The 18,521-nt window shown below is 38.3% G+C and overlaps 1 protein-coding gene across 1 annotated transcript in view; it reads right to left on the bottom strand.

Moving 5' to 3' along the window:
- LOC139735477 (piezo-type mechanosensitive ion channel component 2-like) overlaps positions 1-18,521 on the bottom strand; it is a 123,167-nt gene that overhangs the window by 41,553 nt on the left and 63,093 nt on the right. Inside the window, exons 19-30 of the mRNA XM_071646233.1 lie at positions 18,242-18,442; positions 16,653-16,854; positions 13,835-13,933; positions 13,046-13,202; positions 12,128-12,149; positions 11,566-11,729; positions 9,855-10,015; positions 8,789-8,936; positions 8,303-8,392; positions 7,949-8,025; positions 3,459-3,586; positions 2,725-2,830 (exon numbers count right to left, since the gene is read on the bottom strand). Coding sequence (XP_071502334.1) covers positions 2,725-2,830; positions 3,459-3,586; positions 7,949-8,025; positions 8,303-8,392; positions 8,789-8,936; positions 9,855-10,015; positions 11,566-11,729; positions 12,128-12,149; positions 13,046-13,202; positions 13,835-13,933; positions 16,653-16,854; positions 18,242-18,442 — 1,555 coding nt within the window. The remainder of the gene's footprint in view (positions 1-2,724; positions 2,831-3,458; positions 3,587-7,948; positions 8,026-8,302; positions 8,393-8,788; positions 8,937-9,854; positions 10,016-11,565; positions 11,730-12,127; positions 12,150-13,045; positions 13,203-13,834; positions 13,934-16,652; positions 16,855-18,241; positions 18,443-18,521) is intronic.

The raw sequence follows: 18,521 nt of genomic DNA on the forward strand, positions 1-18,521 counted from the left end.
TATTATTATTACTAGTATTTTCATAATTGCTATAATTACTATATTTGTTATGATTATTATCTTTATCCTCATTGACATTAAAATCATTTTTGTCATTATTATTACTTTAATGATCATTCTTCTTCCTTTTACTATAATCAATGTCACATTATCACAATTGCTGTCACTATCAAGAATATGTCAAGAAAGAAACTGTAGTGCTTGCTGGTAATTCTGGGCATAGAGTTTTTGTTTATCTTCTTTTTACACACAAATGGACGATACCCTGCCAGAAAGCTTCTTCCATTTTGGATGACAATGACGTTCTCCACCATGTGAAATAAAAATGTTAATTCTAAAGTTTCTTGATCATGAACATATGGATAACAAGTGAACTGCAGAAACGATTCAAATATCAAATTTGTGCATGCTTTCAGTGATTCCAATGAAGATGTACCCCATGCATGCAATGTTTGGGGTCATCAGGAAAGATGAGAGGCGTACATGTGAAGTTAGTTGAACTGATACAGTCTATAGGATGAGCATTTTTAGCTAGTCAGTGAAAGTAAGACATGCAAGTAAGACCTATATCCCATATACACCTCCTCTTTTTTTTTTCACATATACTAGAGAGAGGGAAATATGACCTTTAACTCGTGACGTCACCATTACTCACCATTTTCAAAGATGACGGAACGTGGGGCAAATTTTTAAGGTTTGGTGAATTCATGAGCAGACGAAGTAATGAAAGTACAAAAGCAGAGATAAATCATGACAGAAGTACAATTTCGGGACATTCGAGAATATTTGACTGAAAGACAGGGAGGGATCTTCCATTTTTATATTTGTCTGATTCTTCGACGTAGGGGTGAGTTCATGCAGATCAGAAATATGCACAGGTCACATGGATGATGATCACAAACATGGGAAATGAATGCTGCCAATTTGATTTAAAATCAATTAGTCGAAGGTTTTGTAGTTTTATATAGAAAAAGAGAGAAAAATGCATTACATACAAGAAACACAAAGTTTTGTTCAAAGCAAAGTTGACCCCCCCCCCTTTTTCCCTAAAAAAAGAACAACAAACATAACAGACGAGAGACAAGAAGTCATAATAAAAAAGAATGAAAGTAGCAGGATTCTACAAAATTTTGCATCAACCTGGGATCACGATTCACATGAACAAGTGCAGGTATGGCACAAATTGGTAGAATTCATCTTCTCATTCCCTGCAGGAGAATGAGTAGATTCTGCCTAGAGAAACGTTGTGATATTCTAATCAATATTCTTGCATGTAACATATACTTTAGATAATCACTTATTATATTAATGTTGCAAACTGGATCCAATGTCAAATTTTGTGATGTATGGGTGTATGGTATATTACATCAAGTGCGAAGGACATGCTATGATATGCTACGAGCATTCCATACATGTTTATACACTCATTCACATTGTACCAGCTCACTGGTGGTCTAATTTCATGCGACAGATAACTCAAGCTTCAAGCAAACTCATGAATAAAGATGTCAAAAAAGCTCTAAAAAATTTTTCTCTTTGTTTTTAAGATTGATGGAAGAATTAACAAGACTTTGGAAAGGTACAGACTTGGACATAAGTAAGAAACACGGTGGCTCCTAGCGACTTGTTTCACACGGTGGGCTTTGTAAAATTTGCAATTGCTATAATGACGACAACTTTTAATGCAAACCACTGCTTGGCTGTCGTCTGGCTGATTGGCAGTAATCTGGCTGTTGCCATAGTAACCACACTGTACATGGATAATGCGCTATATAAATGTATTTCTATTGTTATCATTATTACTTGTTGCATATTGTCATTGATATGCAGTGCTTTAGGAAATGGGCCATAGAACAGTCATTTCATTTTCTAGTCATTTTAATATGAAATTCATAGAAAATTTGTGTGCAGGGCAGAGGAAGACTTTGTCTTTACTGATAAAACTTTTCACTTGACTCTATTTAACGTCAGCTTAAACATGGAGTGGACCGTCTCTTCAACTACTCCTGCTTGATAGCCTGGAACAACATTCCTCGGCAGTGATACATTTTGGAAAAAAAAAATAGAGGTACACTAGCAAGCACACAGGAATTCACACAATAATGAGAGACTGTAAGGAAATGGTGTCTACTCTGCAGGAATAATGAGAAGGGAATAAAAAGCTGTCTGGAGAGTTGGGAATTTCTCTTGATAGAGGGAATAAAAATGATCTTAATACCACACCCACACCCCTTGACACCAACACCACTCCCATTGACACCAACACCACTCCCATTGATACCAACACCACTCCCCTTGACACCAACACCACTCCCATTGACACCAACACCACTCCCATTGACACCAACACCACTCCCATTGACACCAACACCACTCCCCTGGACACCAACACCACTCCCCTGGACACCAACACCACTCCCCTGGACACCAACACCACTCCCCTTGACACCAACACCACTCCCCTTGACACCAAAACCACTACCCTGGACACCAACACCACTCCCCTTGACAGCAACACCACTCCCCTTGACACCAACACCACTCCCCTTGACACCAACACCACTCCCCTTGACACCAACACCACTCCCCTTGACACCAAAACCACTACCCTGGACACCAACACCACTACCCTGGACACCAACACCACTCCCCTTGACAGCAACACCACTCCCCTTGACACCAACACCACTCCCCTGGACACCAACACCACACCCTCATGCGTACCTGCATCCGCATCCACATCTTCGGCGTCTTCTCCTTCAGCGGCGCGGTGTTCCGCATCAATCTCTATCGCCCTCTTTGGGTCTTCAACGATGCTGTGATGCATCAGCTGAGGACAAAATGTGACAGAGAAATGATCTAATGAAGCCTTCCTCCGTTTCTACCTCATTATGTCATATTCTGTAACCTAAAAAATATCATTTATAATAATAATAACAAAACAATGTCGTATTTACCCAGGGTAGCTTCTTCAGTGTTGCCGCTGCTCTATAAGAGGGCCCTGCCATTATTACTACCCTAGTGTTGCCAGGTACCCATTTATACACCTGGTTCCAGAGCAACATAGTGGGTAAAAACGTAAGCACTGGGCGGGATTTGAACTCAGGTCCTCTCAACGGGAGTCAGCAGTCTTATCCACTATGCCACAGCGCCCCCACTAAACTAACTTAAAGGTAATTTAATTACCATACAAGTAAAAGACAAAAACAAAAAGCCTTGCAAATGGCATGGGTATGTCATGTCTTGCACCTGTAGCAAGGCTTTGAGGTGACTTTACTGAAAAATTATGAGCCTCCAACTCTAAAGTTTATGTCATTTATTGGACAATGTTTTGTGTGTATATTTCATGTGCAGTAGAAACAAATGAACAAGCATTAGTTTTGGTCATTCCAAGACATGAGGAGAGAGGATAAAGGTACAACCAGTGAGCATCAATCCAACCTCCTAACCCTGCTGACCTGGAGTGGGTTCTTCCGACTCGGTTCTCCCGTCTTGATGATGCCTTCTGCCTCCATGTCCTCAATCTCACTCAGGTCATCATCATCCACGTCTTCAAACATGTAGTATCCTCCTGTGGCCCGGATCGCTGTCAAGGGATATCAGGAAGAAACAGGGGAGGGGAGAATTTAGGTCACTTGGGGTGGCAGGCAGATTAAGATGCTAACCAATACTTGAGCCAGGGTCAAAAGTTTTGTTGATGTTGTTTGCAGCAATACAAGATGAATCTTTATTTGTTTAAGTGTTGTTGTTGGTTGTGTTTATCAGTATTCTATGTTTTCCAAAGGGGGTAAAGCAGGAATATGATCAACAGCCAGCCTTCATATAGTGTCATTATCAAGGTATTACTAACTTTCTATATCTTATTCATGCTTCATTGAAGCATATGGAACTCTATTTACAATCAAGGAAAAATCTTTGATAAACACCTCATTCTCTTATGGTTGGTCTTGTTATTTGGTTGGTGCTTTGTTTTATTTAAATTGTGTGCTACATTGACCGTGTTTAACATACAAAATCAGGAGAAAAACTCAGGGAAGACCTTTAAAGCATTTATCAATCTCTAATTGGAACACATTGGAATTACATAATCACATATGAAGCAAGTAAGAACCAAATAATCAGATATCAAACTAGTATACTTAGACATGACATACACATTGAATTACTGTTTGCATGAAGATGTTGCAAAGAGAGTATGCATAACAGAGATAAAACAAAAATAACAAGAAGAAATGTATTAGTTTCATTAGATGACTGTGAAATGCTGATACTTATCATGACAGACATGCATGCTTCTATTAGGAGACAACACACACAAGAAGAATCCAGTATCAAGGCACATTTGAAGATATTACAGAATAAATCAAAAGGTTTCATCTAATAATTTGTCTAAAAAGTAGCAGCCCCTTTGTGGAAAAGCACTGGGCAAGGTTTCAAACAGACTGAATAAAAAGGTCCCTTGCAGCTTGCAGGCCTGACTCATTCAGAAAGTACATGTATTGTAAGTGGTTTGATTACTGGTTATTCTTTGATGAGATTTGTAGGAAAGAACAGGGCTCCTTATTTACTCATGACACTCATGACAGGGGGATACCTTTAGAAGTTCTTGAGAACATAATTAAAAGTTGAGGAGCACCTAAATTTCTCCCTGCAAAGATGAGAAGGAGTATGATCTTGACGTCACTGCAAGTCAATTCTCCACGCTAACATTACCTGCTACTTTGTGCATTTTGGGAGTGTGGAGGAGTGGGAGGGGGAGGGAAGAAAAATGGGCTACTGCTTTTTCTGACAAGATCAATGGCAAGCATATATCAGTAAATGTTTCAATAATCTTTCCCCATACAAGCTTCATTGCCACATTTTAAGCACATACACACACTAAGTATTACTTTAGTACTCCAATCATCACTCCTTTGGGAAATAAGGCATGGTAAGCTCTGGGTAACTGTGTAAGAAAGGGACAATTCTTTCAACCTACAGGGGTTACATGATGACATACAATCACACTGAAAAGGGGAAGAAAAATTTGTTTTTCTAGTAATTTATTTTTCAAGCTTTGCAGATTCAATGCGATAAAGAAAGTCAATTCATGTACCCTTCTCTTGTTTTATTACACACAAAGCCACAAAATAAATGCTGATGTCCTAATGAACAAAGTAGGTGAAAATGAATTCCCCTGAATTCCCCTTTCATAGTTACCCAGAATTTCCACGCCTCACCCTCTCCCAATGTTTAAGTATAGAAGAGTCTGGAAATAAGACTAGGAGAATCAAGCACAAGATTGACAAAACAAAAACAAACAATAAAAATAAAAACAGCACTGCAAATAGATGATGCTTTGATTCCGGCAGGATGATGCAGTCTTCTTGCAGCCCAGGCATTTCACTTTTTATAAAATCTCTAGCTGGGTCATACCAATGTTGCCATCGAGACCTCGTCGCCATGGATACAACCTAAATAAGCGTTGCTCCTCTGTGAGAACCTGGCTCATGTCTTGGAGATGACAGGGAAGTGTAGAGCACACAGGTGAAGTACCAGACAACCAATCAATGTGGGAAGTGATATAATGTTTATCTCAACACTCCGCAGTGTAGCTGTCAATCTTTGCTATTAACATTATCATCAAAACAGAATATCTGTCGGAGTGGAATGTAATTCTGACAAATAATACACACATAAACAATCATCAATTTGCCTTAGGCAGTGCTTCTCTTGTTCTCGTCACCTCCCTGTTTCTCACAATCCCTCCCTCCAGCTATTAACTCTTTATTTCTTTTCCTCTTCATTTTTTTATTGATTCATCCATCTCTTCCTCTTTCTTTCTCCATGTAACTATTGATGGATTAGTTTGTTTATCTATCTATCTATCTGTCTATCTGTCTATCTATCTATCTATCTATCTATCTATCTATCTATCTGTCTATCTGTCTATCTATCTATCTATCTATCTGTCTATCTGTCTATCTATCTATCTATCAAGGTCACTGTCTAGACCTTCATATCTCTTTCTCTCTATCCCTTGATTTATTGATCCCTTCCTCTTTGTATCTCCACCTAACTACTGATTGATTAGTTTGTTTATCTATTAAATTATCAAACTCTCTGTTCTAGATCTTCATATCTCTTTCTATCTCTCACTATTCGCTGATGGATTTATTCATCTCTTGCAATTTCTCTCTCCATGTATCTCTCCATGGATCAGTCTATACAGCTCTTAACCTCTACCTCTCTTTTAAGCCCTCTCTCCCTCTCTATCTCTTGATGGATCTATCCATCTCTTCCCGCGTCTCTTTCTTCATTATTTGACAGATTACTCTATCTAGTTCTTAACCTCTGTCAATCCCTCGTTCTCTCTCTCTTTCTATATTTCTTGATGGATCTGTTCATCTCTTTCTCTCTATCTATCTACTGATAAATCTCTATTATATTCCACATACCAAGAATCTTGCTTTAGGATTAGTCAAGAGCTGATCACGTGATAAAGCGTAGTTTTGCCCATCACATCACTTGAGAAGAAAAGTTCGGTACACTCTATGTTGATAGTCCCTTTTGTTTCGCTGATCTCTTCAGTCCATACAGTCCTAACACCAGATGAGTACGCGCGAAATAAAAGTGCGTCGTACTGTGAACTACTATTTAACTAAGTCACTTGACAGTCCACAGTGCAACGCACTCTCACTTCGGTGCCGCGCGGTGCGCGCAGCAAATTCATTGTTTTGTCTACGCGCACACATCTAAAGTAAACTACGTAGCCTAAGCCCTACGGATACCTAAAGACAGCTAAAACGGTTTCAGATGTGGGAAAAAATGAGAATATCTAGGACCCTAGATGTGGAATATAAAGCAAATAATCAACTTTTAGTTTCAGGCAATGAGACAAACTATCACTTCCTCGGCGATCTGAATGTGTACGCTATCTTTCCTCAGCTGCGCTTTGGAAAGATAGCTACATCCAGATCACCTCGGAAGTGTCCCATCACCTTCACCAACATTGATAATTTGCTTACTATCTACATGTAGCTCTTCATCTCTCTCCATCTCTATCTCCATCTTTCTTTCAAAGGATGAATATGTTTATCTCTCTCCCTCTCTCTATATATATCTCTCTTTAACTGCCCACAGTCTAGTTAGTAACAATGCATGAGATGTAACACAGGAGGCTTCATGCAGACTCGGTGTATAATAAATTGGACCCAAAATTGTTGCAGTGGGCAACCGGACTCCTGGAGGACAGACTAAAAAGGTTATGGATGATATTTGAAGGACTCCATATCAGTACAGAGGATGGCAAATTCAATGTGACATGTTGGTTGCTGTAACAAAGTGCATGGCTAGATAGTGGATGGTGAATGTGCAAGATAAAAAAAAAAAAGATTGTCGACCCAAGGATGTCTAAAAGTTTCATGCTATTTAAAGTCATAAAATTCTTGCGTCGAGTAGTTTGTATTGCAACTGATTGACAAGTTGCCCTTCATCGACGTAAATAATTTCATGGATATGAATAATTACGCAGTGCCCACTGCACACTATAAGGATTAAAACCAGCACTTGCTGTCGGGCAGAAGCTTGGTGGTCTTGTGGATAAGACGCTTGTCCAATGATCACAAGGTTGTAGGTTCAAATCCTGCCTGGGCATGTACTATGTATGCCCATGATTTTTTTTATCATGGCTGCTACTAAACATTTATCAATTCGGTACTTATCTACATATATGTGGATGTAGGGCACTATGTCAGTCAGTTGCAATTTTCACACTACTGTTAGTGGGTTGGCAAGTCACAGACTGACCATCAAAATTGACTCATTAACTCCACCATAGTTTAGTAAACGGTAAGACTTGAAATTAGTCGTAAACTTCAGATGATGGCAGTAAATGTTACAGAAGTCTGCCAAAGGGGCTGAGGCGGTCAGACTCCTAGCTTAGAGAAACCAAGATACCAAGACTTACCTTCAGCGTGGGTTTTTGGTTGCCACGCCTCTTTCTTGCTCAAGAGTTTTGCTTGCTTCTCCTTGATTCGCTTCATCCTAACAAGAGAGATGACAAGATTTAATACAGATGTTACTTTCTACCACAGTCGGCAAAAGAAGTCTCAACTACCAGTGGGAAGTAATAAGTTTTGTTGACAGGAATTATAAATCATAAATAGTGCTAACACGCACAAATGAACTCACATCAGTATAGTTAACTGCCATGATATTGTAAACATGTGTTCAAATACATATAAATTTCTCTAAGTGCCCATGCTAACATTTACCACTGTTGTAGACTGACAAATGTTTGCATCAAAGTACATCAACTCACTTTCTCTTGACCCCTTCTAGAATGTTCCTCTCCTCCACACGCTTGTTTCGAACTTTGGTCGCCAGGATTTCATTAATCAGTTCTGCTCCCCTGCAACAATGAAAACAAAAGTACTGACAATGACAACAACAGCAATGATAATGGTGATAACAATAGTGATAATGATGGTAATAATGATACTAATATTGTTATGTCTATTATTATCATTATGAATCTTCGTATTATCATAAACTATTATTATTATTATCATCATTATCATCATCACTGATATTATTATCATTATCATTATGAATCTTCATATTATCATAAATTATTATTATTATTATCATCATCACTGATATTATTATCATTATCATTATTATTATTGTTACCATTATCATTATCATTATTCTACTTGCTACAGTAAATTCTGAGATGGAATTGATTTTCACTTTAAGGATTACAACTTTCTCTCTTTCCGAGGGGCATGTCAAAGCAGGGACTCACTTGGATGCCAATTTCTCCTCATCCTGCAAGTCCAGGACAACGTAGAGGAAGTAGTTACTGGTGAAGATGCGGCGCTGGAAGACGATGAAGAAGAAACAGGTCACGTCCCAGGTCAGCTGTGCTTGGTCTGCTGGTAGCTGGCACTGTTCTACAACCAGGTCTAGATGCGAGACAAGAGGTCCAACCAAAGAATCCTTAGGTTAGGTTAATCGTACTAACACTGGGATGTGACAATCTTGCCCTTCTTTGATGTCAAGTCTGATAAAACAGCACCAGAAGTCCTTCTGGGTCACATGTCAGATTTCGCCAGAGCCATGGACAAGTGCTTGGTATGAGGTTTATTGGTGAGTGTAAGGTAATCAAAGTGGTATGGGATTATCAAGAATCCTGGGCCACGGAAAAGTACAAGGTCAGGAAAAGCAAGTATTCAAAAGGTAAAAGAGTATTGGTCACAGCTGCATAATAATAAACCTGCGACACAAACTCAGAATGGCAAACTCCAACAATGGAAAGGCTGATATGAGCTAATTCTTGTAAAGACGAAGAATTCCAACTTTCTGCTGAATGGTCTTACAGCTTATTGGCAGTAAATTGTTTGAACCCTTAGTGTGCCACATTCAGGTAATATTACAGGCATTGACGCTGTTTGTAAATAACTGCCAACAGAACAGGCCTGGAGAATAACTGTTGAATCTTCCTCACGTCCCCCCAATGATTCAACTGATTGTTGAACTAAAGGATGATGAACAATAGATCATAGCGAAACGTATTTTACACATAACCACTGAAGTAATTCTCCAATCGTGAAAGTTGTACTTGTCTTCTTTTGAAGAAGAATTTACCCCAAATGTACCAGTATGTGCTGGTTCAGTGAATGTAGGAATGGAATGCTTGTGTTCGTATCTGTAAATTTTCTTCACATATCGTTGCCCTACCGTGACATCAAGAATTGTTATATTTTTCTTATCTAGCCGTGAAGGCACATAGATTATACCAAAACTTTCAAAATTCATAATTTTAATTGTGTGAGTGTCTCATAAAGGAAAAAAAGATGAAGAAGTCTCACCGCTGTCAAAGTTGTAGTTCTGCAGACAGGTGACACCAAAGAGCTGCATGACCCAACAGTTGTGGGATGAGCTTAGTTCGCTCTCATAGCCACACGCCACAATCTGTAGCGCCACTTTCATGGTGATGACAAAGATGTTGTATCCTAGCAACAGGTTCCATCTTGAGGGGATGAGGAGAAATATAAGATGAGATGCATCACAGTTTGCCAGGTTCAGACAAATGGTCCAGCACACGGGAAAATCTTCACAAATTTTCCTTTATTATCTTGTATACAGTGATTATACATATTTTCTTCATATAAAATAGCTACTCCTGTCATACGGTTGTAGTTTTTAATGCATGTTGATACAGCACAATGCTCAGGGATTGAAGTGGGGCAGGAATTCCACATTAGCTGTGTATAACCCATCACATGTGATATTCTGGCAAGCCTTCACTTTATACTGTCAGTTCTGATGGTGGTGGTGGTGGTGATGGGCAATGTGGTGGACAGTTGAGTCTTACAGTTGTGTACATGCATGAAAATTGGCATGAGCAATATATGAAGAATATGGTTTACTGTGTTTTCTTGATAATACCATTTATCCATTATCATTACTTTTATTACATAACATTATATGGCTACAATTTTCTGTATTTTGCATTATCTCAGAATAGTTCCAATTTTTTTATGTGACAGTGAACAAAGGTACAATTATTGCTTACTGCTAGAAAAATGGTGGTCGCAAATGACGTTTTCTCAATATTTCAATCCATTATTGTTTTTTGTAATTTCAAATCCTTATACATCTCTTATAGTTTTCTTTTGTAATGATTTTATGTCACCATCTCTTTACCAGCTGTGAGCAGGATGTTTCTTATCCCCTTCCATATACCTGAAAAGGTCAACAAGACAACTAAACACATAGAGAGATGTCTGAACAAGATATACAACTACCCTAAAATCCCCTAATTGTAGCAATAAATGCCACAGATGCAAAATCTTATTCTTGAAATTCTTACACTGAATTCCTCTTTAAGCAATTTTGCAGATGCTCTAAAAACTGGGGGAACAAAAACAAAGCTCACCTACATGTGTATCTTACACGTATTGTATGTAAAAATTAGGAAGTGAAATGGCCTCTCAATGACCACTGGTGTGAGGTGAGGGTATTTTACGTTTTGATGACCACTGGTGTAGGTTTGGTGTAATTACCTTTAGAGGACCGTTGGTGAAGGTGTGGTGTAATTACCTTTTGATGACCAATGGTGTGGGTTTGGTGTAATTACCTTTTGATGACCAATGGTGTGTGTTTAGTGTAATTACTTTTGGATGACAAGTGGTGTTGGTTTGGTGTAATTACCTTTAGAGGACCATTGGTTAGGTTTAGTGTAATTACCTCTTGATGACTATTGGTGTAGGTTTAGTGTAATTACCTCTTGGTGACTATTGGTGTAGGTTTAGTGTAATTACCTCTTGATGACTATTGGTGTAGGTTTAGTGTAACTACCTCTTGATGATTATTTGTGTAGGTTTAGTGTAATTACCTCTTGATGACTATTGGTGTAGATTTAGTGTAATTACCTCTTGATGACTTTCGGTGTAGATATAGTGTAATTACCTCTTGATGACTTTGGTGTAGATTTAGTGTAATTACCTCTTGATGACTATTGGTGTAGATGTAGTGTGTACCTCTTGATGACCACTAGTGTAGGGTGAGGGTAATTACCTTTTGATGACCACTGGTGTAGGTTTAGTGAGGAATTTTGGTCCGAACCAGAGAAAGTAGAAGGCAAAGACCAGATAGAAGAGTCCAAGGATGCTGATGCGAGTTGTTGCACACAGGAACACGATGGCCAGTGTCACGTAGAACATGTACCCGAAGATCAAGTTCTGTCAATATCAATGATGATATTATCATTATCAGATGACAATTATGAAAGTTATAACTTTTAATAAGAAGAAATACTAAAGGAAAATATAACACAAAAAAAAGAAAAAGAAGAAGCAAAGGAAGGAGACATAACAAAAAGAAGAAAAAGTATAAAGAAATCACAGATATTTATTCAGTATACTGAACTGAAATTACAGCATTTAAACTGTCAGTGATAAAGGGATGTGAATCCATTCCTCGTCAGTTACAAATGTACAAACATTTTGAGAAAGAGGCCTGCCGCAGAAATTCATCCATATCTCACTATAGCCGGCAATAACTATAGAAAAAGTATTTCATTATAGCATCTGTTACAGAAAGGAGAGATTATCCAAAGCAATCAACAAACAGAGCTTACCTTCGCAACATCCAGATATGACCTGAAATATATGAAGAAAGAAAAAGTATCGAAATTCAAGTCAGTGTCAAACTTCAATGGATAGTACATGTTCATAATCTCCAAGGACTGGTTTATGCCACATTTTCAAATACTACTACATATCTAATGTAAGTGTAAATGTTATCATACATGTTTCCATATATTTGTAATAATTCATGTTGCATACATCACAAAGCACTACAGATGAAATATCTATGTTGATATTAATAACTATCAAGGCTTCTGAACTCACTAATAAGCAAATACCCATTTTGAAGACAATATGTATTCTAAATATATTTTTCAATTTTATCTATTTATTTATTTATTTTTTTTGGGGGGGGGGATATGAAAAATTTGTTCGCAAAAACCGATAAGTCCATATTTGCCAAATGGAGATATTTGCGATTAAAGGTCAAGAAAAATAAAGAGAATAATAAGAATATTTTTTCTTCTTTTGACCATGACTTCAAAAATGTACCTTTTTATGTAGTGACCAATATATCATTTAAAAGGTAATATTTTGTACTTTATGACAGAGACCATACTTCAAAATCTTCAAAAGTGGACTTATTGCTTTTGCGAACAAACTCTTCATATTTTGAAGAGTTGTTGATCTGAGGAACATCATGCAACTTGCGAAATATGTGCTGATAAAACTGTAGACAAACATGACATACACAGTATTTTTTATGCGCGTGATATTCATCCAGAAATACATTATGTATTCGCATGCGATATTAAATGCTTCTGCAATAATAATCTAGTTTGAGAAGAAATCTACACAGCAGCTCAAATATAAAATGGCCACTAGACTCTGTATACAAAGGTCATCTTTCTGCAGTGGTCATGTTAGGATCCCCCCTTGACTGGCCCTCCAGTACAGGTTTAACTCACTTGTTGAAGGTGAAATTTGGTACAGGGTTCTCCTCAACCTTCTCAACATCCACTGACACCTCGTAGTTGTCGCCGCCTTTCGCCTTGACGTCCCCGTTGGACTCATTGCGGAATACGTGCCACTGAAGCGCGACAAACAAAAGCTGAAAGAAATCCGCTACATGGGACAGTGAGAGAAAAAGAAGAAGAAGAAACACAATTCAAGCAAAAGAACAATCTATTACCTCTCCAACACAAATGCAATTGATGATAAATTGTTCAGTACTGGTACATTAACCAGGGAGGAGAAATCCAGGCAAAAAACGGTCATTTGCAAATCTGACAAATGCTGGTCAGTTGGTTTAACCTAGAATAGAACAGAATAGAATAGAACAGAATAGAACCTGGTTACAAAGTAACCAGAACTGTTTTGACTAATATTGGTGTGAAAAGCTCTGCAATTACTCTTATACTCCTTTCATACTACGTAAAGCTGTATCTTGTTTTTATTACTGCTTACGCCCTTTAATTCATCTCTCATCATCGGCTACTGCAAATCGAGGGACAAGACTGACCTTTGACCTTTGTAATATATACTGTTATGACATATTTCACTTTGACTAGAAGCAACAATGGAAATAACAAAATGAAAACCTTCAAGAAAAAAAGACAGCACGGCTTGGTTGCAGCAGCTAACATCATAATCTTTTTTTTTCATGAGCTCCTAATATCTACTCATTCATAGAGTTAACCATTCACTTTAAAGGTAGGGGAACCTAATGATGATATGTTTCTTGGTTTGCAACTCACCAACTATAACAGAAGACTCCAGGGGGTACTGGTAGTTGGGTAGATACAGCCATGCCACAATCTCTATCGGTAGTTGGCTTACATTGTACCACGGATAGCCTGAATAGTGGGAGAGAAAGAAGAAGGTTTCATGCACAAGGGCATAAAATGACAATCTCAAAAAACAGATAGGGTGTTATTAAAGGGACTGCACAGTACTGGTTGAGATGGGGATTCATGTTTTGAACATTCCTAAGTGAAATAATGAGAAACTTCTTATGAAATATGAAAGAGCAAGTAATTTTAAGAAGGATTTAATGTTTGTTTGATGAAAATTGGTTTTCATATGGCTGAGATATCCAAAAAAGTGATGATAATAATAAAAGGCGACAGGCCACGCCTTTTATTAGGATCTCTTTGTTTCACCTTGTTTTTGGATATCTTATCCATTTCAAAACTGATTTTCATCAAATAAACTTTTGATACCCCTTAGAATTGCATGCTCTTTGACATCTCATAGAGTGGTTTCTGAACATCTCGCAAAATGTTAAAAGCTTGTTAAAAGCTGACTCCTCATCTCGACCAGAAATGTACACACCCTTTAAGCCACCACCAAAAGTCTTATTCCGATTCCTATGCAGTGCTCATTCAGCACAGCAACAATTACAAAGCTGATTAATATGATACAGCTAGATAAGTTTGTCGCCATGCATAGTAAATGTATCTCCCACATATGTGACAATTTATGAGACAGAAGGAACATTTTGAGCACTAATGTAAAACCAAAAACTTTCACTTACATGAAACTTTTTCATATTTTGCAAGAAGCCAAGATATGCAAGAGTGAAATGTGCATCAAAGTGGTTGTCTACACAATGCATTGAACGTCAGAACATAATTGGTGCTGTCACCAAAAACAAAGTTATCATGACACGCCTCAAAAAAAAAATTAAATGATGTCCAGTAAGAAAATACAGCAGGTAAGGCACATGCACTATTAATGCAGTAGCCTATAAAGGTTGGTAAGTAGGGGGCAGCATGAATGCAAAGTATATAAAATGAAGAAAAGCTGAATCCAGAGTATATGGAAGAAAACGTTTTATCCTCAAGCTACAAAACCCTGAACCTTCTACAGAAAAGGCACTACACAAACATTCGAGGAAAGTTCTATCTTCATCTGCATTTGATTTGGTAAATGATGTCCAGTAAGAAAATACAGCAGGTAAGGCACATGCACTATTAATGCAGTAGCCTATAAAGGTTGGTAAGTAGGGGGCAGCATGAATGCAAAGTACAGTCAAACCTGTCTATAGCGGCCACCCAAGGGATACGGAAAAAGTGGCCGTTATAGACAGGTGGCCGCTATAGACAGGTAATCCAACTTTGTGTGCATTGCCTACATGTAAATGTATCATCGTTGTATATACACGTACATTTATGTGTGTAGGTATGCACACGTGTGTATCATGCATAGAACAATGCCGGTGTTTATGAAATTGTTGCACAGTACACTAGATGTAGCATGTGCACAGTCATGAATTAGTGCATTATTGTGACTGAATAAGTGATGAATGCAACGGTGGCGATCACTGAATGTTGCCCAGAAATGACTGGCACGGCTAAAAAGCAGAAAAATACCCTGAATTATCGGCTCGGCTACGGCTCCATCGGGTTTTTGGCCGCTATAGACAGGTTAAAATCTACCGCGGGAAACAAAATTTGTGGCCGCTGGCCGCGTTAGACAGGTGGCCGCTATACACAGGGTCTTTAACATGGCTTTTCTCTCGGGGGGATTTTTCAGTGGCCGCTATAGACAGGTGGCCGCTATAGAGAGGTGGCCGCTAAGGCAGGTTTGACTGTATATAAAATGAAGAAAAGCTGAATCCAGAGTATATGGAGGAAACTTTTTATCCTCAAGCTACAAAACCCTGAACCTTCTACAGAAAAGGCACTACACAAACATTCGAGGAAAGTTCTATCTTCATCTGCATTTGATTTGGTAAATGATGTCCAGTAAGAAAATACAGCAGGTAAGGCACATGCACTATTAATGCAGTAGCCTATAAAGGTTGGTAAGTAGGGGGCAGCATGAATGCAAAGTATATAAAATGAAGAAAAGCTGAATCCAGAGTATATGGAGGAAACTTTTTATCCTCAAGCTACAAAACCCTGAACCTTCTACAGAAAAGGCACTACACAAACATTCGAGGAAAGTTCTATCTTCATCTGCATTTGATTTGGTAAATGATGTCCAGTAAGAAAATACAGCAGGTAATGCACATGCACTATTAATGCAGTAGCCTATAAAGGTTGGTAAGTAGGGGGCAGCATGAATGCAAAGTATATAAAATGAAGAAAAGCTGAATCCAGAGTATATGGAGGAAACTTTTTATCCTCAAGCTACAAAACCCTGAACCTTCTACAGAAAAGGCACTACACAAACATTCGAGGAAAGTTCTATCTTCATCTGCATTTGATAGAACTTTCCCTGGAGATGCCTGCATAACGTCAATATCATCTGCTTATCAGTTAGATTAACTTCTTAACCCGTTGAGGACGAGTCCCAAGTATACTCAGGAAATTGTCTATGGAAAATGCTTGTTGTAGCAAAATTAAACTGTCCTTAACGGGTTAAATACAAACCGTGGCGTTTGTAGATTTGAAATGAGGTATTAAAAAAGATATAAAAAAGAGCCCTTTGAAAGAGAATTAAAGATAAGTAGATTCCATACTTTCAACAAGACTTCCTCCTTTCCTTATTTTTCTTTCATTCCTTTCATTCTTTTTCTTTTATTCATCATTTTTTGCTTCAAAAAGAAAGGAAGTAAGAGTAACTCACTGATACATAGCATGGGAGGCAACCCCAGGGCCAAGGCGTAGGTGATGGGTAGGAGAATGGCCAGGATCAGGGTGTAAACGGGCCACAGGGAGGCACAGGTTCGTCGCCGAATGAAGAAGAAGGGCAGGGCCAGTATGATGTAGAGGAAGGCAATGAAGTCCAGTCGAACTGCCGCCACGATCATGGTGGTGGAGAAGCAAATCTAGCATGCAAGACGTTTCACATCAATATAATTATCATAAAGTACTTCTGATGGAAAAGTCCAACATGTTACCCCATGACACACATTTGCCTTTCACGTCTCTTCTCTTTCTACTCAAAATCACATTGCAATCAAATAATCTTTTTATTAAAGTTTAAAGTAAAACATTTGTGTCTCTTTTTATTGTGAAATACTGAAATGAATGCTCTTTGAATCATTTCATGTTAAGCTAAAGTGTGATACTTCTTCATATATGAGAATTTGCATCTGAAATAGTATTTAGTCGTCCTTAACCCTAACCAGGCCGGGCTTTTTTGGGTGTTCTGTGGCCGGGGAGGGGTTGATTCAACCCCCCCCTGAGATCTCGGCTGTCGATCGCGCAATCGCCATGAAATTTGGCACGTGCATTACCTGTGGCGTAATCTACCAAGCTACACAAAAAGAAATGAAAATTTTTGTCATAATAATTAATTATGCTAATATATGCATAAAATCATACATTTTGCTCTAAATCAGAAACTAAAGCTCCTAGAATCCTAATTTTTGGTGAAAACATTCTTTGTAGCATTCCTAACAATGTACTTGAAAAAAAATTTGGTATCACAATCAATTTCTTATGTATTTTATTGTTTTATGAATTTCTTATGTATTTCGTTGTTTTTTCGACCTTTTGTTTTATCATTTTTTTTCCACAAAATTTATGACAGAACCTATTTCAAGCATAATCATGCTAAAATTAATTGGTTTCAGCCTATGAAAGTGAAAATAATCATATCTTTATGAATAGGAAGAGAAAACTCCATTTGCATAGACTTTATACACAAAATCACGTTTTGGAGCCATTTTCGGTTTGACAGGCATGTATAAAATATTATGCAGCGTCGTAACGGTATGCACGATCTTCGCGAAAATGGTGTCAAAAGATGCGCAAAACTTAAAAGTAAAAAGTCAGCGAACGGCGCGGTCAAAAAATTTCGCGCGGCGGAGTAGTCGCGAAAAATGTCGAGGGGGGGTTGATTCAACCCCCCCCCCCCCCACGGCCTTTTTAGGGTTAAAGCACTTGTATGCCTTGTACCAATCGGCACAGAAAATCCGACAGCACTGTACACACACTGTCCAAGGTCCCCAGCACAGAAAGGGTTAATATTGTATCACTCTTGAGAAAGTCATGAAAAAATCTTCATCTCTTTCTAACTATCAGTATTCTTACAAATATGTATAACATGCATCTATGATATTTCAGAGTAAAGAATTCATCAAAAGTCGCAAATAGAGACAACCACTATATTTTCTATTGTACACTGACAACATCATGAACAGCTAAAATTTTTCAGAGGATTATTCAGCCTTTACATTTCAGGATACAGTGAGTACAAGAATGTCACACCTCCAGGCCAAATTTGTAGAAGCAGTAATTGAAGAGATACTGTATGCACTCAAAGACTCCCTTGTCGGCGATCTCCCGCGAGATGTCGTCAAACACAATGGAGTAGACGGGCTTGATGAGGCCGCGCTGGAGACGGTACTGGCGCTGGTGCAGCACGACGATGCTCTGGATGATGATCATGACGATGATGGCTACGTAGCCCTGGTCGACCACAAAGAGACAGGCTGTCGAGTTACTTTGCATTCATTCCATACATAATTCTTGCATCTGTGTAGTTACA

The sequence above is a fragment of the Diadema antillarum genome, unplaced genomic scaffold (genome assembly GCF_040938485.1).
Source record: "Diadema antillarum isolate AM-2024a unplaced genomic scaffold, OU_Dant_1.0 seq00000581_RagTag, whole genome shotgun sequence".
Taxonomy (NCBI): domain Eukaryota; kingdom Metazoa; phylum Echinodermata; class Echinoidea; order Diadematoida; family Diadematidae; genus Diadema; species Diadema antillarum.